The 22,178-nt window shown below is 43.0% G+C and overlaps 1 protein-coding gene across 1 annotated transcript in view; it reads right to left on the bottom strand.

Annotated features, from left to right (window-relative positions):
* LOC120988810 (proline dehydrogenase 1, mitochondrial-like) overlaps nucleotides 1-22,178 on the bottom strand; it is a 150,886-nt gene that overhangs the window by 61,261 nt on the left and 67,447 nt on the right. Inside the window, exons 4-7 of the mRNA XM_040416533.1 lie at nucleotides 19,601-19,750; nucleotides 14,481-14,545; nucleotides 4,348-4,464; nucleotides 1,219-1,298 (exon numbers count right to left, since the gene is read on the bottom strand). Of these exons, the coding sequence (XP_040272467.1) occupies nucleotides 1,219-1,298; nucleotides 4,348-4,464; nucleotides 14,481-14,545; nucleotides 19,601-19,750 (412 nt within the window). The remainder of the gene's footprint in view (nucleotides 1-1,218; nucleotides 1,299-4,347; nucleotides 4,465-14,480; nucleotides 14,546-19,600; nucleotides 19,751-22,178) is intronic.

Genomic DNA, 22,178 nt, shown 5'->3' with positions numbered 1-22,178 from the left:
GTAATTTTACACTAAGGGGTTAGAAACCACACACCTACTTAGCACCGAATCTGAGCAATAATTTAGGGTGTAAATATTACTGACTGACCTTAGAATATAATGTGCAAAAGGAAACCCTAAAAAAAAAAAAAAAAAAAAAAAAAAAAAAATCCTCAATCCCAACCTGGACACTAATAACCTGTAAGCATTCTACGGAAATTTTTTAATTTTATATATATATATATATATATATATATAGAAGAAAAAGTCCAGTGGGAGCACCAGCCAGCATGTGGGTGCAAGGTCCAACGTAGGGTAACGGCAATCCCCAATGGTATAGAGAACAAAGAAGTAGGACTGCACTCCAAGATAGTGATAAAATCAGCAAGTGGTTTATTCACCCATAATATGGCAAGTCTTGCGACGTTTCGGCTCTTGTGAGCCGAAACGTCGCAAGACTTGCCATATTATGGGTGAATAAACCACTTGCTGATTTTATCACTATCTTGGAGTGCAGTCCTACTTCTTTGTTCTATATATATATATATATATATATATATATATATATATATATATATATATATATATATATATATATATATATATATAAAGAAAAATCAATGAAATAAATAATGTAAATGAAATAATCATTTCAACAAATTTTAAAATATATTTTTGCCCTGGACTCCAAAGCATAAAACTCACGCAGCCATGAAAGGAATATCAGAAGATTGTGCTGAAAGTTAGCATGTAGGACAGTACACTAGCCCTCTAAAAGAGAGTAAATGTACACATTTGTATAGTTTTGGTCGCATATTGCAATGAGACTATTTTTTAATTTGTACTGTATCTTTGAATTAGATTTTTTGCACAGATATAAACACATTGAATACTGACCATTTTAGTATGACCAGTGATTCATTCATTTATACTAGTGGGAGGATATCAACAGGAAGGCAATGTCTACTTTCGTTGCCATAAAGAGTGGCATAGAGTACCTTAAAGATTATTTGCTTAAAGCACAAAAAAAATAATATTAGGAGCAACATCCATGGAGAGTCGGAGTCAAGAAATTTAACACTGAGCATCAACGCGTTATAAAACAAAAAGGTACTTAATGGTGTGAATTAATGGCGTACATTTCCCATTTTACAACTGAGGGATAAAATAAAACAAGGATATACGGCACATAGTACATTTGGAAGATATAAAAAGTACAATTTAATCAGTGAGGCATACCCCGATAGTCCGAGATTCTCACCCGTGAACCAGTTATGAATTTCATCTTTTGTAGCAATTCCAAGATTTGCCAGGCTCTCCTGTAATAAGGAACACAAATCTGATTTATTCAGCTGTACAGCTTTCTACACTGGATCAAAAGAACAAAGGGTTGAATCACAGCAAGGATAATATATAATGAACCGGAGAGAGAATTGTGGTACTTATTCATTTAGGCCCGCAAACCTATGCTCTGCTGTTCCATAAGTAGTCATGTTGCTTCTTCTTCCCTCCCTCCGGTTACTTTCCCCAGCAAATAGACAGGCCATTAATAAGTCCCAATCAGTGCTCGAGAAGTGCAGTTTACATCTAGAATTATCATTAGTATGGGGACAAACGATCGTTAACATGATTATTCATCCCCATATAAAGCCTTCATTTGTTTGCAGTACATCCCTTTTTATATTGGTTGTCGGGTGATTGCTGTATTGACCAGGTGAACAAATGTACAGATGAATATTCACTTCTGATCATTAACCTGTGTAAAAGGACCCGTTACCTCAAAGTCACATTCTGGTGCTTTATGTAACAATTCGGATTAGTAGCAAAGGGAAAGATGGCATCACATTGAGCTAATTATGGACACATGGAAGTTCACAGCTATCCTCTGAACTTGGAATTGAAGTCCCTCCCCTCTTTGGATTACTATTTATTTAGATTAAAGGGGTTTTCCGAGTGTTTAATACATAGGTATCAGTATCTGATTAAGGGTCCTACAATAGTCACCCTCGCTGATCAGCTTGGTAAGCGGAGGCCTCCTCGCAGTTTACTAAGCACAGCGTTGTTGATTGGATAGAAGCTGTGCTTGGTATTGCAGCGCTTTTCACCTAGCCCACCTGACCGATGAACGTGATTTCACTGGCCTAGGAAGAAGCTGCAGCGCTCACTGGAGCACCGCACCCTACTCAAAGAGCTGACCAGCGGAGGCCACATGAAGCAGACCCCACCAATCTGATACTGGATAATAATATCCAAAATTAAGCAGCACTACCAGCAAGTCCAAATTGGACAGTCCGTGAAGTGGCGTTGTCAGCTGAGTTAGGCCTTAGCCCAGCAGGCCCCCTAATCTGAAGATAGGTCATCAGTATTAAACACTCGGACAACGCCTTTAAGAGTATGGTATGGCATGCCATTTGTAAGTTACTATCCAAATGCAAACTTTTTGAAGCAGTAGTACAGTTTAAGCAAACAAAGCTTATCAACTGTATGATGAGTTATTCAATTTTCCAATATACTCTCGGTGGCAGGTCCTCACTTCTTTCCAGATACCTGCTTACATGAGGTAGAAACCTACAAAGTCCACTTTCAGAAGTCACAATCTGTTCTGTCATATTCAAGACTGATTACAGTTCAGATAACATAGGAGCCATGCCCCTGTGTCGCCACTAGGGCAGGTTTTTATCTCAAAGAAAAGGATGACAGTTCCTATTAAGTGACCACAAGCGGAAATCATGAGATCTGCGAGGAATTGATACAGAAAGTGAAATCGAATACCTTTGAGATATTGAAGAAGGTTTATTTGCTGAAATGATAGTTCCTCTGTAACAAAATCAGTAGAACCTCCTTTGTAAAATACACTCATTGAGAAATAAATAAAAAATAAGTAACAGACAGAAATGTTAGTGTCATGGCAGGGCTTCCCAGGAATGTCTCCACCAATTGCTACAGTTTCTTGGCCTGCTCAGTCACCAGATTTATAGGACCCGCTACGATGCCAGTTTTAGTAACCTATGAGTGAGCCGGATCTACAGGCCAAGCTGCAACATCTTTACGTAAATGTTCGGCAGGATAGCATAGGGCACCTGTATGCCACATGCCCAACCATATTTCATCTTGTGTCCAGGCTAGAGGCGGCCCAAAAGGGTACTAGAGCCTTCCTTCAGATGTACAGTTTTCCCCAATAAACGTATCCTTCTGTTGTAATATTGTAATCACTTACATATATCATCATTACATTTATTTTTAACAACTTCCTCTTGGTGCATTATTATTTTTTTATTTTTATTTTATTTTTTTATCAATGAGTGTACCTCAGTAACCAATTGTTAAAATGTACACAGAAAGAGCCATATTCTCCTAATTAAAAGTCACCTCCTCGAACATCCTGCGACTGGAAGAGTGAAATCAACTAAATTAGTGTAATTGACTTCCCTCGCTGGGAAAAGTAACTTTCTCATTACCGTCTTATTAAAAATGTATTTTCGTTGCTTTTCTGCAGGCTTGTAGATGTCGGTGTGAACCTCCTGTCTGACGTGATCTCTTTTTTCTATAATTACTTCAATAGACAAAATGACCTCTTAAAATGACCTCCGTACAGTATTAGAACGAAGTTTTATGCGAATCGACTTCAGATGTTTCTTCCGAAGTCGATTCGCTCATCCCTAATTAGAACGGCACACAACAGATCACCTGTACGCACTGTAAAAAAAAAAAAACATTTATTAAGTAGCAGCCAAAATAAAGGGGTTTGCCCTGACTAGCTGTAATACCAAGCACAGACACTACAAAAAGTATGGCGCTCTGCCTGGTAAACAAAAAGGGGACTACACAGCCGCAGCAACTGAACTGAGGATAGGTCATCAATAATTAATGAAGTCCTGCAAAATCCCTTTTATGGGGTTTTCCAAGATTTTTTTTTTTTTTAACTGATGGTGACCTATTCTCTGGCGAGGGCCAGGCACCCGGGACCCATGCCGTTCAGCAGTTTAAGAAGGCATCTGCGCTCCTGTGATTGCCGCAGCCTTTTTTGCACCAAGCACAGCGCCGTACATTATACAGCGGCTGTGTTTGGTATCCCAGCTCAGTCCCATTCACTTCAATGGAGCCGAGCTGCGCCTAGGCCATGTGACCGATGAAAATGACATCACGTGGCCTAGGCAGTAAGTGCCGAAACCTCCTCAAACAGCTGATCAGCTAGGGTCCCAGGTGTCAGACCCCCACCCATCAGATACTGATGACCTATCCAGATGATAGGTCATCAGTTAAAAAAAAAAAAAAAGTACAAAAAAACAACAACTTTAATACATTTTTCAGTGTTTTTGCATGTGTTGAATGGTTGACATCTACAACACTGTAAGGTGATGATCTTACCTTTAACTTCTCCACTTCGAGCTGAATTTCAACAGCAGCAAGTCCAGCTTGGCCCTGATTTGCTGCCAGCTGGTGGAAAAACCTCCGCCATTTTACAAGCACTTCAGAAAACTGCAACTGAAGGGAAGAGAACGGATGGGTAAGAAACATGGTACAACACAAGCAGAGATCCATCTTCTTTACCTCCTACTCTCTTTTCCATGAAAATGCTTTAATATGTCTTCACATGATATAAGATATAACAAAAAAGGCAATAGAGCGAAGGGCAAATTAAAGCGCTAATTTAGGACAAGTTAGATCGGAATGGAAATGGTAAATGACTTTGATTGCTACAGGGTATGCCTGGTTCATTAATTCACACAGTTCCTCTATGGAAACAAACGGCTGGCAAGTGTATACTATACAGCAGTTTTCCCATTAAAAAGCATCAAAAGTATAATGGATGATCCTTTAGGAAATTAATTCTCAGACATGACAGAGATAACTGGCTCAGCCACTATAATATACCGATCAGCCATAACATTAAAAGCAGTGAATAACTGATTATCGTGTGCCTCCTTCTGCCAAGGGATACAATACATCAGGCAGCAAGTGAACTGTCAAGATGTTTAGACTGATGTGTCGGAAGCAGGAAAAATGGGAAAATGTATGGATCTGAGAGACTGACAAAAAAACTAAATTATGATGGCTATATGACTGGGTCTGAGCATCTCCAAAACGGCAGGTCTTGTGCGATGTTCCCAGTGTGCAGTACTTCGTACCTTGTAAAAAAGTAATTAAACCGACAGGGTTATAGGCGATCAGTCCTCATTGCCCTTCTCGTCTCATCCCACAGAAGAGCTACTTAAGCACAAATGACTGAAAGAGTGCTCATGATCACCCCCATTCACTGCTGTAAGTGCCTCTAAGGGCTCATGCACACGACTGTATGTATTTTGCGGTCCGCAAAAAAGACAGATGACGTCCGTGTGCATTCTGTATTTTGCAAAACAGAACAGCTGGCCACTAATAGAACAGTCCTATCCTTGTCCGTAATGCGGACATTAATAGGACATGTTCTATTTTTTGCAGAACGGGCATATGGAAACGGAATGCACACTGAGTAACTTCTGTTTTTTTGCGGACCCAATAAAATGAATGGTTTCGCATACGGTCCGCAAAAATTTTTTAAAAATGAACGCTCACATAAAGAAAATACGTTCGTGTGCATGAGCCCTAATGGATATGTGTACATCAAAACTGGAGCAATTGGAAGAAGGTGGGGTGATAGTACACCCCTTCATGGCAATGATATTCCTTAAACGGAATGTGTCATCAGAAAATGACCTATGGTTCAAATCACATTTTTACCGTTAACATATTTTAAAATTATTTTTATATTATTTTCCATGTCTCTCTCTAATATATATGTCTCTCTAATAAAATTTATATATATATATATATATATATATATATATATATATATACACACACATATATATATATATATATATATATATATATACACACACACACACACACACACAAAAACCTTAACTGAAGTTACCTGCTTATGTGTCCTGACCTGACTGTAATGATATCACCTTTGTGTATAGATAAGACAGGATCCACCATTCACAATAGGTGATTGTCAAATCTTATCTATTCTTTCCTTGTACAATGACCTCTGCACAGGTCACAGAGCGTGCCCAGAAATCTCTCCCATAGAAGTCAATGAGGTCCCCTCCTGACCATTGTGTCTATATACCATGTGGCTGCCCTAAAAATATTTTCTTATTGCTTTCTAAATGATGTTAACAACAGTTCAGGCAAGATGGCCGCCCCATAATCCTGTTCAGAAAATAGAATAAATGAATATGCAATCAGAAAATAATAACAGATTAGAACAAAAAGGATGTTGTTTTTTTAAATTGCATTTTACTCATTTTGGGCTAAAATATTTTTTTCTTTGGTTTTAAAAATATTGAGCCATTTAGTCACAAAAGGGTTAACTGTCTAGCTTTGTGAATCATACTTTTTACTTTCACTTTGTGCTGGTCATCTAATAACCCTTATGTCTAAATTACTAAAAGGTCATAAACACTTAAAGGCCCTTTACACGGGCTGAGAATTGAACAGATCATCACTAACAAGCGTTCATTGGGTAATTGGATCATTTGTGCAACACAAAAAAATCCTTGTGTCATGGACACTCCCGTGACAGGTGCCAGGAGATCAGAGAGACTGGCAACATGTGGGTTAATCTGAATGGTTCCTTGTGGATCATTTTTGTCTGTGTTGTTTTGGTAATGACCACACCTCTCCGCATCGTCTTCATAATCCCGTGCCTGCACCGTCCTGTTTAGTATTTGGCGCAGGTGCAGTGAGTGAAGGACGCTCGGCTGCTGCCAGCTTCCCCACTGCGCGTGCACCGATTACGTCACAGGGCTCCCCGGCAGGCCTGCCTGGCAGCAGCCGAGCATCCTTCACTCACTGTGCCTGCGCCAAATACTAAACGGGACAGCACAGGTGCGGGTTTATGAGGACGATGTAGAGAAGAAGGACGTCAATCAAGTGGACGTGGGCGTGCCAAAAGGCGAGTAGACCGAGCCTCTAGGTGCTGCAGCAAAGCCCTCATAGCACCTAGAGCAGCGGTTCTCAACCTAAGGATCGCGACCCCTTTGGGGGTCGATCGGCCCTTTCCGGGGGGTCGCCGGTGCTTGTTTTGCGGCTGAGTAACTCAGAAGATCCGGTGGTATATTCTAACCCCCAGGCGTTCCCATGGTGACGGGGACGCTTGCATACCATCGGATCTGAGTTTTACGAGCTCAGTGAGATTGTAAAAACTCAAATCCGATGGTATATTCTAACCCCCAGGCGTTCCCATGGTGACAGGGACGCTTGCCTGGGGGTTAGAATATACAGGGCCACGCCGCTCACAGCAGTATATTTATAAACTAATCAGTAACTACTTTAACTTTAATCATTGCTGAGCTCTTTACTTGGATTATAATTTATTTGGATATGGGATATCTTACTTTGTCTTAGCTCCGGTAATAGCAGGCAGTGCGGGGGGGCGGCGCTCACTCACTGACTCACGCGCCTGCTCCTCCCACTAGGCGGCGCAGGCGCGTGACGTCAGTGAGTGAGCGCCGCCCCCCCCCCCCCACTGCCTGCTATTACCGGAGCTAAGACAAAGTAAGATATCCCATATCCAAATAAATTATAATCCAAGTAAAGAGCTCAGCAATGAGCAATGATTAAAGTTAAAGTAGTTACTGATTAGTTTATAAATATACTGCTGTGAGCGTCGGGGAGGGAGATCTGTGGATGGCACTGTAGGGGAATCTGTGGATGGCAGTGCCATCCACAGATCCGCCTACAGTGCCATCCACAGATCCCCCCTCCCCTAAATAATCCGCCTACAGTGCCATCCACAGATCCCCCCTCCCCTAAATAATCCGCCTACAGTGCCATCCACAGATCCCCCCTCCCCTAAACAGTGCCATCCACAGATCCGCCTACAGTGCCATCCACAGATCCCCCCTCCCCTAAATAATCTGCCTACAGTGCCATCCACAGATCCCCCCTCCCCTAAACAGTGCCATCCACAGATCCCCCCTCCCCTAAACAGTGCCATCCACAGATCCCCCCTAAACAGTGCCATCCACAGATCCCCCCTAAACAGTGCCATCCACAGATCCCCCCTAAACAGTGCCATCCACAGATCCCCCCTAAACAGTGCCATCCACAGATCCCCCCTCCCCTAAACAGTGCCATCCACAAATCCCCCACTAAACAGTGCCATCCACAGATCTCCCCCCTAAACAGTGCCATCCACAAATCCCCCACTAAACAGTGCCATCCACAGATCCCCCCTCCCCTAAACAGTACCATGATGGCACTGTTTAGGGGAGGGGGGATCTGTGGATGGCACTGTTTAGGGGGGAGGGGGGGATCTGTGGATGGCACTGTTTAGGGGGGGATCTGTGGATGGCACTGTTTAGGGGGGGATCTGTGGATGGCACTGTTTAGGGGGGGGATCTGTGGATGGCACTGTTTAGGGGGGGGATCTGTGGATGGCACTGTTTAGGGGGGGGATCTGTGGATGGCACTGTTTAGGGGGGGATCTGTGGATGGCACTGTTTAGGGGGGGATCTGTGGATGGCACTGTTTAGGGGGGGGATCTGTGGATGGCACTGTTTAGGGGGGGATCTGTGGATGGCACTGTTTAGGGGGGGGATCTGTGGATGGCACTGTTTAGGGGGGGGGGATCTGTGGATGGCACTGTTTAGGGGGGGGGGATCTGTGGATGGCACTGTTTAGGGGGGGATCTGTGGATGGCACTGTTTAGGGGGGGATCTGTGGATGGCACTGTTTAGGGGGGGGATCTGTGGATGGCACTGTTTAGGGGGGGGATCTGTGGATGGCACTGTTTAGGGGGGGGGATCTGTGGATGGCACTGTTTAGGGGGGGGGATCTGTGGATGGCACTGTTTAGGGGGGGATCTGTGGATGGCACTGTTTAGGGGGGGATCTGTGGATGGCACTGTTTAGGGGGGGATCTGTGGATGGCACTGTTTAGGGGGGGATCTGTGGATGGCACTGTTTAGGGGGGGGATCTGTGGATGGCACTGTTTAGGGGGGGATCTGTGGATGGCACTGTTTAGGGGGGATCTGTGGATGGCACTGTTTAGGGGGGATCTGTGGATGGCACTGTTTAGGGGGGATCTGTGGATGGCACTGTTTAGGGGGGATCTGTGGATGGCACTGTTTAGGGGGGGGATCTGTGGATGGCACTGTTTAGGGGGGGGATCTGTGGATGGCACTGTTTAGGGGGGGGATCTGTGGATGGCACTGTTTAGGGGGGGGGGATCTGTGGATGGCACTGTTTAGGGGGGGGGGGATCTGTGGATGGCACTGTTTAGGGGGGGGGATCTGTGGATGGCACTGTTTAGGGGGGGGGGATCTGTGGATGGCACTGTTTAGGGGGGGGGGGGTCTGTGGATGGCACTGTTTAGGGGGGATCTGTGGATGGCACTGTTTAGGGGGGGGATCTGTGGATGGCACTGTTTAGGGGAGGGGGGGATCTGTGGATGGCACTGTTTAGGGGAGGGGGGGATCTGTGGATGGCACTGTTTAGGGGAGGGGGGGGGATCTGTGGATGGCACTGTTTAGGGGAGGGGGGGGATCTGTGGATGGCACTGTTTAGGGGAGGGGGGGGATCTGTGGATGGCACTGTTTAGGGGAGGGGGGATCTGTGGATGGCACTGTTTAGGGGAGGGGGGGGATCTGTGGATGGCACTGTTTAGGGGGGGATCTGTGGATGGCACTGTTTAGGGGGATCTGTGGATGGCACTGTTTAGGGGGGATCTGTGGATGGCACTGTTTAGGGGGGGATCTGTGGATGGCACTGTTTAGGGAGGGGGGATCTGTGGATGGCACTGTTTAGGGGGGGGATCTGTGGATGGCACTGTTTAGGGGGGGATCTGTGGATGGCACTGTTTAGGGGGATCTGTGGATGGCACTGTTTAGGGGGGGGGGGGATCTGTGGATGGCACTGTTTAGGGGGATCTGTGGATGGCACTGTTTAGGGGGGGGGGGATCTGTGGATGGCACTGTTTAGGGGGGGGGGTCTGTGGATGGCACTGTTTAGGGGGGGGATCTGTGGATGGCACTGTTTAGGGGGGGGATCTGTGGATGGCACTGTTTAGGGGGGGATCTGTGGATGGCATTGTTTAGGGGGGGGGATCTGTGGATGGCACTGTTTAGGGGGGGATTTGTGGATGGCACTGTTTAGGGGGGGGTCTGTGGATGGCACTGTTTAGGGGAGGGGGGGATCTGTGGATGGCACTGTTTAGGGGAGGGGGGGATCTGTGGATGGCACTGTTTAGGGGAGGGGGGGGATCTGTGGATGGCACTGTTTAGGGGAGGGGGGGGATCTGTGGATGGCACTGTTTAGGGGAGGGGGGGGATCTGTGGATGGCACTGTTTAGGGGAGGGGGGGGGATCTGTGGATGGCACTGTTTAGGAGGGGGGGGGATCTGTGGATGGCACTGTTTAGGAGGGGGGGATCTGTGGATGGCACTGTTTAGGGGGGGATCTGTGGATGTCTGTGTTTAATTACTCTGCTTTAATTATGTTCAATTTGTAGCAATAAAAATACATCCTGCATATCAGATATTTACATTACAATTCATAACAGTAGCAAAATTAGTTATGACGTAGCAAGGAAAAAAATGTAATGATTGGGGGTCACCACAACATGAGGAACTGTATTAAGGGGTCACGGCTTTAGAAAGGTTGAGAACCACTGACCTAGAGGGTTCATAAGCATATTATAAAAGTCTGTTTTTTAAGAGAACGGCGGCAGGCAGAGAGTTAACAAACATACTGTTATGTACTGCTGACATTAGCACATCGCTAATGTCAGTCAGCTACATAACGATTTTTCCCATGACAGAAACCCTTTAAGTTAAGTATCGTCTTCCCTATTTGTACTTTGTTGTATTTCCCTGTCTTTTGTATCTAGGTCTGAGGGAAACTCCTGTTCATCCTTCTGGTGGAGGAATAGGTTATATCAAGTCCTGTCACTATACCAGGGCCCTACAGGGTGTGTTAGGGCTCTAGGTTCCTGTGTATGAACTTTCCTACCATCGAGGTCAGTTCATACTGATTGTTAGTCAGGACTTGGATTAGGGTTGTTCTAGGAGGTGACCTTCTCCTTTACCCTAGTTTCCAAGCCTAGTTCCTATTCCCTTTCCTCCTGTGCTCTGTGTAGAGTTTTCCCACCCACACCGCATCAGTGACACCTTGTTTCTCGGGGGCAGATCGCGCCATGTAAACAACGAGTCTGTATGGGGAAGAGTGATGGCATTAGTGATCACTCCTTCCCATATTCTGGAGGAGATTGGTGCATGTAAATGCATGGGTCTCCCCTGCTAGCGATCAGCAGATCGTCAGGAAGGACATTGTGTACATTGTCCCATGTAAGGGGACCTTTATTTAAGCCACATTCTTATCAGTAAGATAAGAAATGAGCTATAATGGGCGTTTATAAGGTCAGTGATCAGTAATAAGGAGCCCATCAGCTCAACTGCCTGATGCAACAGAGCAAAAATTCAGATCCTGCTGCTACATAAACTCAAGGCTGCACAAAGACAGTGGTTCCACATTTTTAATAAAGACCAATTGAAAAAAGGATTTTTAGCTCAAAACGAGTACAATGCAATAATTAAAAAAAATGCGTCCAAAGGTGTACATAGCCTTTAAATCAGTGGCCTCTCAGCTGGATAATGTACCCTGCCACCCTGCAATAAAATTGTTCAGGAGTGGTTTATGGTGTTCATTTGGCCACCAAATTCATCCAATTGAGTGTCTTTTGGATGTGATGAAATAAACAAATTTGACTCATGGGGGCCTTACCTCACACCTTCCAGGACAAAGGGAATCTGTCACTATGATCTTTGTCCATTATCTGCAGTTATACAGGACTAGCACTGCAGATAAGGAGCCCTACTGCTAATATACATTTTCTTACTGCCCCACTTCCCAGCGCTCAATGTTACACTAAAATAGTCAGGACAGCCTGGAGTCATCTCCATTATGTTAGCAGATTGCAGAGGTTCTAACTGTATTTCAGCACAGCTTTGAGCGCTGACAGTGAAGGAATGGGGGCAGTAGGAAAATAAAAAATGTGAGACCCCATTCTCTTCTGGCTATTCATTTACACCATAAATTTTCTCTAACAACTCCACCTTACTACAAGAACAAGTTCAGCACAGTCACACATGTTTGGCCACTTCATCTATACCCATGGGCAATAGGAGCATACAATGAACTGGGTGTGCAATCAGATAAACATTAGCAGGACAGATCATGCTGAAGGGCTCAGTGACAACATGACAATGTGCTAGCATGCCAGTTTTCCGATGAGTCTGTTTATCAAATGTCTACATCGCTTGATGTTCTGAAGTGAACTTTAGGTTCACGTACTATTATGTGGAAAAATGTAAGATCATCAGTAACTATGGTTAAAAACTAAAAAAATTGAGGGCAGCAAAAACTGGTGAAACAGATCCTGATTCAAGCAGAGGGTCACATGGGTATATAGTATTCTGGCAATCCACATGGCTGCTATGGGGCAGAAGGAAAAAGGGGGCCTAGTCCTGGTCTGATAACAATGGTGCCAAAAGGACCCAATAACAATAGGGTCTCATGTGGTGTCTGACCTTTTGATGGGCAGACATTCTGCTTCATACTATGCCATTATTGTTGTCAAAGAGATGAACCTGTTGTCAATTAAAACTAGAATTTTGGAACAAAAGAATAGTCTAAAATACTGACTTTCCAGGTCTTGATCTATGCTCCAGGGGTCTCATCATTCTGGTTCATTGACAACTACCTTTATTGTTGCTTGGACATTTGCAGTAAATGCCAAACACTTTCCAGCGGGCAAATATTTGATCCGCTTTCCTAGCGAACCCTAAATACCACCAACAGTAATGGCAGAGGGACCAACAAGAAGGTCAGCGATACAAATAAAAAAGGTAAGCAGTTTAAGAACAGGCATGAAGATATCAATTGGCCAGATATCAAACCCAATTTCTTTTTTACTTTGATGAGGATAAGACTTAAAAAATCATTTTGAAGGTTGGGCCCAAAATTACCATATGCATTTCCAGGTAGCTGCAGAACAGGTTGTTGCATTCCAACCTTATTTTGCTCCCACAACTCCTCTGAAATGCCACGACTTCCGCCCACAGCCTTTTACAGACCTTGTAACCTGTATTTTCCAACTTTCACTGCACAGGCTTCTCATCCAGTGCAAGAACCGCCCAGGTCACCTGCCTCAAACTTTCTCCGTCCATCCATTCATCCTTGCTGTCAGTGACAACAGCTGTAATGCGCCATTCTCACTGCCGGGAAGCGATCGGTTGAGGGGGGAAAAAATGGACCGCCACAGGACGTGGAGGAAATCTAGTAACACAGACCACATGAGCAAAATGCAGATTCGAGAAAGAACGCACCTTCAGTGAAGAAGGCAAATTGCTAAAATGGAGACTATGGGATGTTCATGTATATGAGAACTACAACTCTGGTCCTGAAAAACCCTTTACCGGAATTCAATGCTAAAATAGAAACACCTTAACTAGGTATACAAAAATTACTTTATAGCAAATGAAGTCCATATTCCATAGGGCAGAGCCTGCTAAACTTGTCCTGAAAAGGGTTCAGGATCTTAACGCTATAAATGACTCTGCAAAACATTTTGAATTATAAATGCTCACTGCTGCCCATTCAGACTACAATATGTGGACATCTACGGGAATGTATTAATTGTATCATGACATTTTGTTTTCATACATGTATAGATAAAAGTATAAAAAGGATGTGATCAAGTGCCTTTATGAGCATATGCACAGGGATTTAGAAACACGGAAGTGTAACACGCAACAGTTAAAATGTTGCTCGGCGGAGATAACAGAACTGACAATTAACAGTTGTGGTTTTCCTTTGCGTCTTAAATTAGCGAGGCCTAAAGTAGCATTGACTTATGTACCTAAGACATTAGCCACCATTGCTAGTCACTTAAATTACAAATTCAATAGAACGGTCAATAAAGCACAGCGTTACACTTTTTTCCCCCCACTTTTTCTTTTGTATGGCCTACAGGCTGACAGAGCGAACGGAAACACTGCACTAAATCTTCTTTAGCTTCAAAACGATTATAAAATATTCCTTATTTAAGTAATTAACTGACCAGAGCAAAACTTTATAGGATTTGATCATCATCACTCATCATGTAGAGAATAAGATGTAACTAAATTTGTCGTCAAAGAAGGTCTTTCTTTGTGGTATGTTACTGGCTTAACCTGGCAATGCAGGCAAGATGTCTGTTGACTGACTGACAACTTGAAAATGTTCACACAAATAAGCGAGTATGCATGTTTAGGTCAAGGTAAAAAAAAACCTGACATTTCTTAAAACACAGAGGAACAAAGCTTGAATTATTAGGTTTGGGTGATCTCCATCAAACAGACAGAACTACAGAGAATGCTGAAGGCAGACAATTCTAACCCCATTACTACAGGGGTGCCCCTTATCCAAAAACATAAAAGCACAACACTAGCAAACAGTAATGTGCTACATTACCAGAAATTGTGGTCTTCCTAAAGCAGTCAACTTTATTGCAGAAAATCCATCCTCGGAACTTCCACCTATAAAAAGAGAAAGAAAAATCTGATATATGATGACTGAATAGCTCCTGTATCAGAGGAAGTCACAGGTCCAAGAAGTTTACCTATGATTTCAGACAAAAACAAAAAATAAAAAAAAACTACAGTAGTGTCCTACAATGACATAATAAACTGTCCAAGTAATTATCTTCTGTATTGTTTTTCCCCACTGTGCATGCACCATGTCTTCTGATGGGCACTGCTGCATAGATGAAGGGGCGGGATCACTCCTCTTTGTTCCTGGCCAGTCAATGCTGTGATGGCGCCCCTTCCTGTGCCCATTGTTCAGCATGGCCCTATTGCGAGAGTGTATTGTAGACTATAGCGCCAAGGTTCTGCCTCTACAGAGGTCATTAAAAACATGAATAGAACCAGAAATAGCCAATGTACTGTCTGTGAGGGTAATCAGTACTTCGGATAGAAAGAATAAGGTCCTGTAACTTGTGAGGTGGGGCTTCCATGGACTGTTTTTCCAGCACATTAACTCTTAGCAAATTTGTATTACAATAGCCCTTCTCTGGGATAGAACCAGACAGGAACCAGCATCCTCCTCCAACATTCATCAGTGAGACTTGGGCACCCATGAACCTGCTGCCAGTTCACCAATTATCCTTCTTTAGTTCACTTTGAGTAGTTGGTTACCACTCCATGCTGGAAAAAACCCACAGGACCTGCGACAGTGGAGATGCTATCTAACCATCAAAATTTGGCCTACGTCAAAGCCTATCAGATCCTTACAGCTGCCTATTTTATCTTCTTCCAACACATCAACTCCAGGACTGATTGTTCTGAAGTTTTACCACCCAACCATTGTTTCTGGAAATTTAAGTAAGGGACAGAAGAAATAAATGAAATGAGATGGTGGTGATCTGTATAGAAGGGACACAGGTTAATGATCTAACATACTGACAGCAAAGCAGAGGAATGTCAAACTCTTGGCAGGTATCAGGGCATGCTGGGAATTGTAGTTTTATGAGAGCTGAAAGGCCAAGAGTTTGACATCCCTGGCACAGACTGTCTGGGGAGTGGTGGATAAGTGTGTGCGCTATACAGGTGTCTCTCCCCTAGATCGTTATCATTATCTCAGCTCATTCCTGCTCCATGAATCTGGATTGCACAGTGAGCACTATGGGCAGGAAGTTTCAAGTATACGTACTGCTGGCAGGCTGCGGACCTACCAGTGAACTGTGGAACTCCAGTGAGGAAAGTGCGCCAACAGGACTATCAGACAAAAAACGTGGCATTCTTTCTCTAAATGGACTTTTTGCAGATCAAAAATGGACCCATAAATTTGAATGGGGCCGCAAAAAACGTGGACAGCCTGTGTGTTAAAATTTTTAACGTGTCCCATTTTTTTTTTTATCTGTATTGAAGATTAGGATAGGACATTTCTATAGCAGATAAAAAGAAAATTGCAGCATACACATGGTCAGTATCCTTGTTTTGCTGATCTGCGATTTGCAGACCAAAAACAGATACTGTTGTACAGTCTTGGACTGGGGTGCCTAGGGCCCACCAGTAAAATTTATTTTGGGGGCCCACCATACGGATACATTGAAATATTACCTGCTCACACAGCAGCAAGATGCCACCAGATAATTGAATATGGGGGTCCCTGCAGCAACTTTGAGAAGGTAAGTCCTGGAGAAAGGAGGACACTGGCTAGCTTTCCTCTATACCTAGAAGTCATCTCAGCTATGTGACCATGTCTATAATAATAAACTGGGGAGTTTCTTTAATAATCTATCAAGTTTTTTTTATATGAACATAGGCTGTTGGAGGTGCTGTACATTGAATATATGTATGTAGTGCAGTAAGTCTACTGTGTTATGTGCCACTTGTGCAGGGGGTGGGGGACTAGGGGCCCACCGGAGAATTCACCTGTACCCGTGTGGGCCTGTCCGAGCCTGTTGTTGTATGCATGAGGCCTAACTTTGATATAATGTGATAACATGATAAAATAGATTGTAAGGCTGAAAAAAAGACATCTGCCCATCCAGTTAAGCCAGTTAGGCTACTTTCACACTAGCGTTAATATTTTCCTGTATTGAGATCCGTCATAGGGTCTCTATACTGGAAAAAAACGCTTCCGTTTTGTCCCCATTCATTGTCAATGGGGACAAAACTGAACTGAACAGAACGGAATGCTCCAAAATGCATTCCGTTCCATTGTGTTCTTATACTGGAGAGCAAACCGCTTTCCGTCCTTGGATGTGGAGCAAGACGGATCAGTCATTACCCACAATGCAAGTCAAAGTGGACACAATAGAAAACGGATCCGTCCTACATTTACTTTCGATAGAGTTCATGACGGATCCATCTTGGCTATGTTAAAGATAATACAACCGGATCCGTTCACAACGGATGCAGGTGGTTGTATTATCAGTAACGGAAGCGTTTGTCTGAACCCTGCCGGATCCAGCAAAAACGCTAGTGTGAAAGTAGCCTTATCCTGCAAGTTGATCTAGACGAAGGCAAAAAACCCTGTGAGGTAGAAGCCAATTTTCCTCATTTTAGGGGGGGGAAATTCAGTAAAAATTTGGTAAACTACTCAAAACACAACAAAAACCTCCAGATCTTCTGGTAATGGAAGATATTACTTTTAGAAAGTCATAAAAAGGTCATCTCTCTCCAGAAGACAAGCAACTGGCTTTGAGCCTTCTTCATAATAGGTCTACCTGAGTTTCAAGCCTTTGTGGTACACCAGGAGGAAACACAATGTAAGCATTAATTGCTTGGAGAATAAATAGCAAAATTCACTGCCTGTATAGATACTAAAAATAATAATAACCCTTTATTCTTAATTATTTGATTGAAATATTTTGATGGGCAGCTGCCCTTGTATCACAGGCTCTAACCTCCCCCTATGAAGTCCTTTTATGTTGGTAAAAGGGGCTATAAATTGATGCAACAAACCATTTTACTGTTTGTTGTAAATGTAGAAATGTAAATTTAGCGTTTGTTGTAAATGTAGAGGTATACAGCGCGTCACTATCAGTAGGGGCAGCGTGCATCGCTTATTTAGGTTTTGATTTCGCGATCAGAAGGGGTGCGTGCTTTTCTGTTCTGGTTTGCTTTACTGTTGGCACCTAACAACTAATGTTTGCGCGATCACCAAACATCGGGGAGTATTGCGCTCTTTGCCACGTGCTCTCATATGCATCACCCTGGTACATCGTGTGTCAATTATCAACACACTGTATCAGTCGTTATTGGGATAACTCTCGATGTCACCGACGCATATCTTAGGCTCCTGATGATCTGGTAAACACCAGAGAAACGCGTTGAGCGCGTCAGATATTATTGTGTAAGCCAGGCCAGAGGCTATTCATAGTATTCAGTATATTGGGCAGACTTATCTGCCGACACATTCTATGTTTCTATGTAAGCGACCATTTTCATACATACACCTTGAGGTGATGTAATTAAACAATCGCATCAGACCGACACTGTGGTAGCCTGGGTTCTCCCAGGCAGTCATCACATATCTATATGTGGTGCCTAATTACATGGATTCCGGGGGCAGGATTTATTATTAATTTATAGGCATTTATCATCCCATGCATTCTGGTGAATGTATACACAATCAGCCCGTTATTTCCTTATCCATACCTCTACATTTAAAACAAACAGTAAAATGGTTTGTTGCATCAATTTATAGCCCCTTTTACGAATATAAAGGGACTTCATAGGGGGAGGTTAGAGCCTGTGAGACAAGGGCAGCTGCCCATCAAAAGATTTTAATCAAATAATGAATAAAGGGTTATTTTTATTTTTAGTATCTATACAGGCAGTGAATTTTGTTATATTTTTAGATACATTACACCGTTTTTTTTTGTTCAGTTAGTCGAGAATAAATCGCACCATAATGTACCCTAACTGATTGCAGAGATGGGATTTAGCTACACACTGTGCGCACTCATCTCAGCTACAAAACGCATCGCAGAACAAAGAAATAGCAGCTGGAATTCAAGATCAAGCAAGCCTGTATTACAGGCGCTCTCATTGTACAGGGACAGGGAAAGGTTTCAGACAGACAGCACCCTTCAGAACATTTGTGCATCTTTAATCACTATTATATCCCAGGTCACGAGAGATCTAAGAAAGCAAACACTATAGACTGTGTCATTGTATGAAAATAATGTAATGTAATCATTTCCAAGTTTACCTATGCTGCCTCCCACAAAAAGATTCTTCTCTTGAAGGGAATGGTAAAAAAGGAAAATATAAAGGAGAGAAATCTCTGATATTGACATTTTTAAAAATCCAAATAGGCCCATAATGTTGTAGAGTAAGCATCACGTGAAGTCTCTAACGGCCAATAAGGAGACCACTAGAGCTAGCTCTCAGAGCAGAGGAGCAGGAACGTTTAAAGCAGATTACACTGCTTTCCCAGTCGCTTATATAGCAATGTCAGAATTTTTTATTTTTTTTTAGTTTAATTTTCTGTTTCAACGCTGTAAAGCCCCTGCACACAGTCAAAGTTAGAAATTATCACGTGTCTTTACACTAGTGCAAACTTACTGAAGACTGACTTAAACTGCAATTACTGAATTCTGGGAACCGAACCCCGATAGGGCATTTATGGTGTGTGTGTGTGTGTGTGTGTGTGTGTGTGTGTGTGTGTAAAATATATTATATATATATATATACACACACACACACACACATATACATGCGAGAGATCGAGCATTTATGGCTGATAGATGGGAATTAACTCTAGGGCTGTGTGAAGCGAAGAACATATGATTATTCTGCAGATCAATGGCCTCGGCAGTGACCTTGGTTATGTACCCCCACATCCGGTTCTGAGGGGGCCAATGAGTCACTTACTTTTTGAATCTAAAATCCCATAATAAAACTTAAAGATTTACTTTAAGCAGGCTGGGGAGCACCCAACATTCTTGTCAGGCCAAAATTTTCACTTCTGGCAAGTGTCTTCAACTAACACACTAAAAAAGGGGCAATGAACAGTCTACAACCACTGACAAGATTAGGACACTGAAGATATCTATGTACTTAGACTTGTACACACACCTGAAGCTTCAATACATTTCAGAAAGATCTCCATGTGATGGTCACACTTGGCTTCATCAGCATAAAAATATGTTCGGGCACTGATGACGCCTCCACGTCTGTCGCCAAAACCAGGTTGTACTTGGTATTTCTTCTCTCGCTGCACTGGACCTTGAAATGGAGAAACATTGTATATTAACTGTGACATGTATAAATTATCAGTCAAAATAACTTTGCCTAAGATTAGATAACTATGCTGTGTTTTGTATTGCAGCTTAGCCTCATTTGTGTACTAGACAAAGTGCCTTGAAAAGGGGGGGGGGGGGGGGGGGGCTTATCTTTCTACTTTCAGGAGGTGATTTATCAAAAGGTAGAACTGGCTTAGTTGCCCATAGTAACCAATCAGATTCCACCCTTCATTTTTCACAGGTGGAATCTGATTGGTTGGTTTGGGCAACTGAGCCAGTTCTACTTTTACACCAGTTTGATAAATCTCCCCCCTAGACAGGCTGGTGTCACTTTTTTTTTGGAGGGGGAGGGGGGGGAACGTGGGCTTTGAGATTTTGGTGCATTTCTGTTAGCATGTTTAGGCAAAAAAAAACACCAGTTCCAGATGTTGCATGAAAGTCTATGAAAAACTGTTGTTTTTTTTGTCATGGAGTTACCCATGATGTGCTTTTTTGGATCAATGGTGTTTTTCACTCATTGTCTGGCACTTTTTAATTTTTTTTTATCTGCTTCAAAGAAAAGAATGGAGTTTTTTTTTATTTTATGAGGGAGGGGTACATACTTTCCTAAAAACAAAAACAAAAAAAAATGTAAAAAATGCCGTTAGAAAACACAAGGTGCTAAATCACACCATATGCACAAAAACATTTAAAAAACGATGATTAAGTCAGTCTTTTTGCCCCAAAAAAAACCCAAAACACCATGACAAATGTGTGTGAAGGAACTCTCAATGCCCTCTAGATTCCAATGGCATTTTCAATTGCCTTAGGCCTCATGCACAAGGCCGTTGTTTTGGTACACATCCGAGCCGCAGTTTTGGCAGCTCGGATGCGGACCCATTCACTTCAATGGGGCAGCAAAAGATGCGGACAGCACTCAATGTGCTGTCTGCATTCGCTGCTCCGTTCCGTGGTCTGCATAAAAAATATAACAGGTCCTATTCTTGTCCGCGCTTTGCGGACAAGAATAGGCAGTTCTATTAAAGGCTGTCCATGCCGTTCCGCAAATTGTGGAACGCACACAGACGCCATGCGTGTTTTGCGGATCCGCGGTTTGCGGACCGCAAAACACACAACGGTCGTGTGCATGAGGCCTTAGTTGGCTTTAGCTAGTCTCTGTTCCATTGATTTGATATGGTTTTTGATGGACAGAATACTGGAAATTTTTAGGCTATTCTATCCTATAAAAATAAAAGCAATGATGTTGTTAATTACATTCTTTTGGACAGCCTCTTTAAAATTGGCGGTATCCATCAGGATCAGATATGTGGATATGATCAGATCCATGAGAAACTGAATTCTGGATGGGAGCAAAGCCTTACACACAATTTTATTATTACTTGCTTCAGGTAACACTAAAAGATTCTTCCTGAATGAATTTTCTTATTGCTCACAGGCAAGGCTTGACCACATTGCTCCTGAATTCTGCATGATGAGAAAACATCTTAATGGAGCTACATAAATACCTTGTGCAGCTCTTCCCCATGTGTACCAGTCTTAGGCTACTTTCACACTCGCGTTTTGTGCGGATCCGTCATGGACGGATCGGTTCAGATAATACAACCGTCTGCATCCATCCGTTCAGAACAGATCCGTTTGTATTATCTTTAACATAGCCAAGACGGATCAGTTTTCTATTGTGCCAGTGAAAACGGATCCGTCCCCATTGAGTTACATTGTGTGCCAGGACGCAAGCAGCGTTTTGGTGTCCGTCTCCAAAGCGGAATGGAGACTGAACGGATGCATTCTGAACGGATCCTTTTCCATTCAGAATGTATTAGAATGCAAACTGATCCGTTTTGGACCGGTTGTGAGAGCCCTGAACGGATCTCACAAACGAAAAGCCGAAACGCGAGTGTGAAAGTAGCCTTACTGTACAGTATTATGTACTAAAAAACAAGAAAAAGGAAAAAAAAAAAAGTGACAAAACCGTATAAAAAGTCATAATGAGCAAGGTTATTGGTTTTGGCTGCCTTACAAAATGTCAAAAGGAACAACATAGCTCCATTTATTACTATGTCCACAAATATGATTAAGAGCCATACATTCATTCCTGCCCTTGCAAAAAAATAAAATAAAGAAATACTTTGCAGGTTCCCTTGTTGCCCGGCCAAGACAGGTTAGAACTGGGTGATTTATTAAGGCTAAACTTTATGGCCTCCCGTGGCATTGCAGTAGGTAAAGCAAACTTTTTGCAGCAGACCTTGCCTGCTGGCTGGTGACAATGTGTCGCCACGTACAGAAGCAGTGTAAAGCTCGGCTCGCCGTAATTCTGTAAAGAGCCGATTATATTACCGAAGGAAATCTCGTTATATACTATGTTGCTTACAAGATTCATTACTTAGGTCTATTAGAAAATACAGCCCTCTGTT

Source organism: Bufo bufo, chromosome 2, assembly GCF_905171765.1.
Source record: "Bufo bufo chromosome 2, aBufBuf1.1, whole genome shotgun sequence".
Lineage (NCBI taxonomy): Eukaryota > Metazoa > Chordata > Amphibia > Anura > Bufonidae > Bufo > Bufo bufo.
Note: the sequence above shows the minus strand (reverse complement) of the source record. Positions and strands in the feature narration are given on the sequence as shown.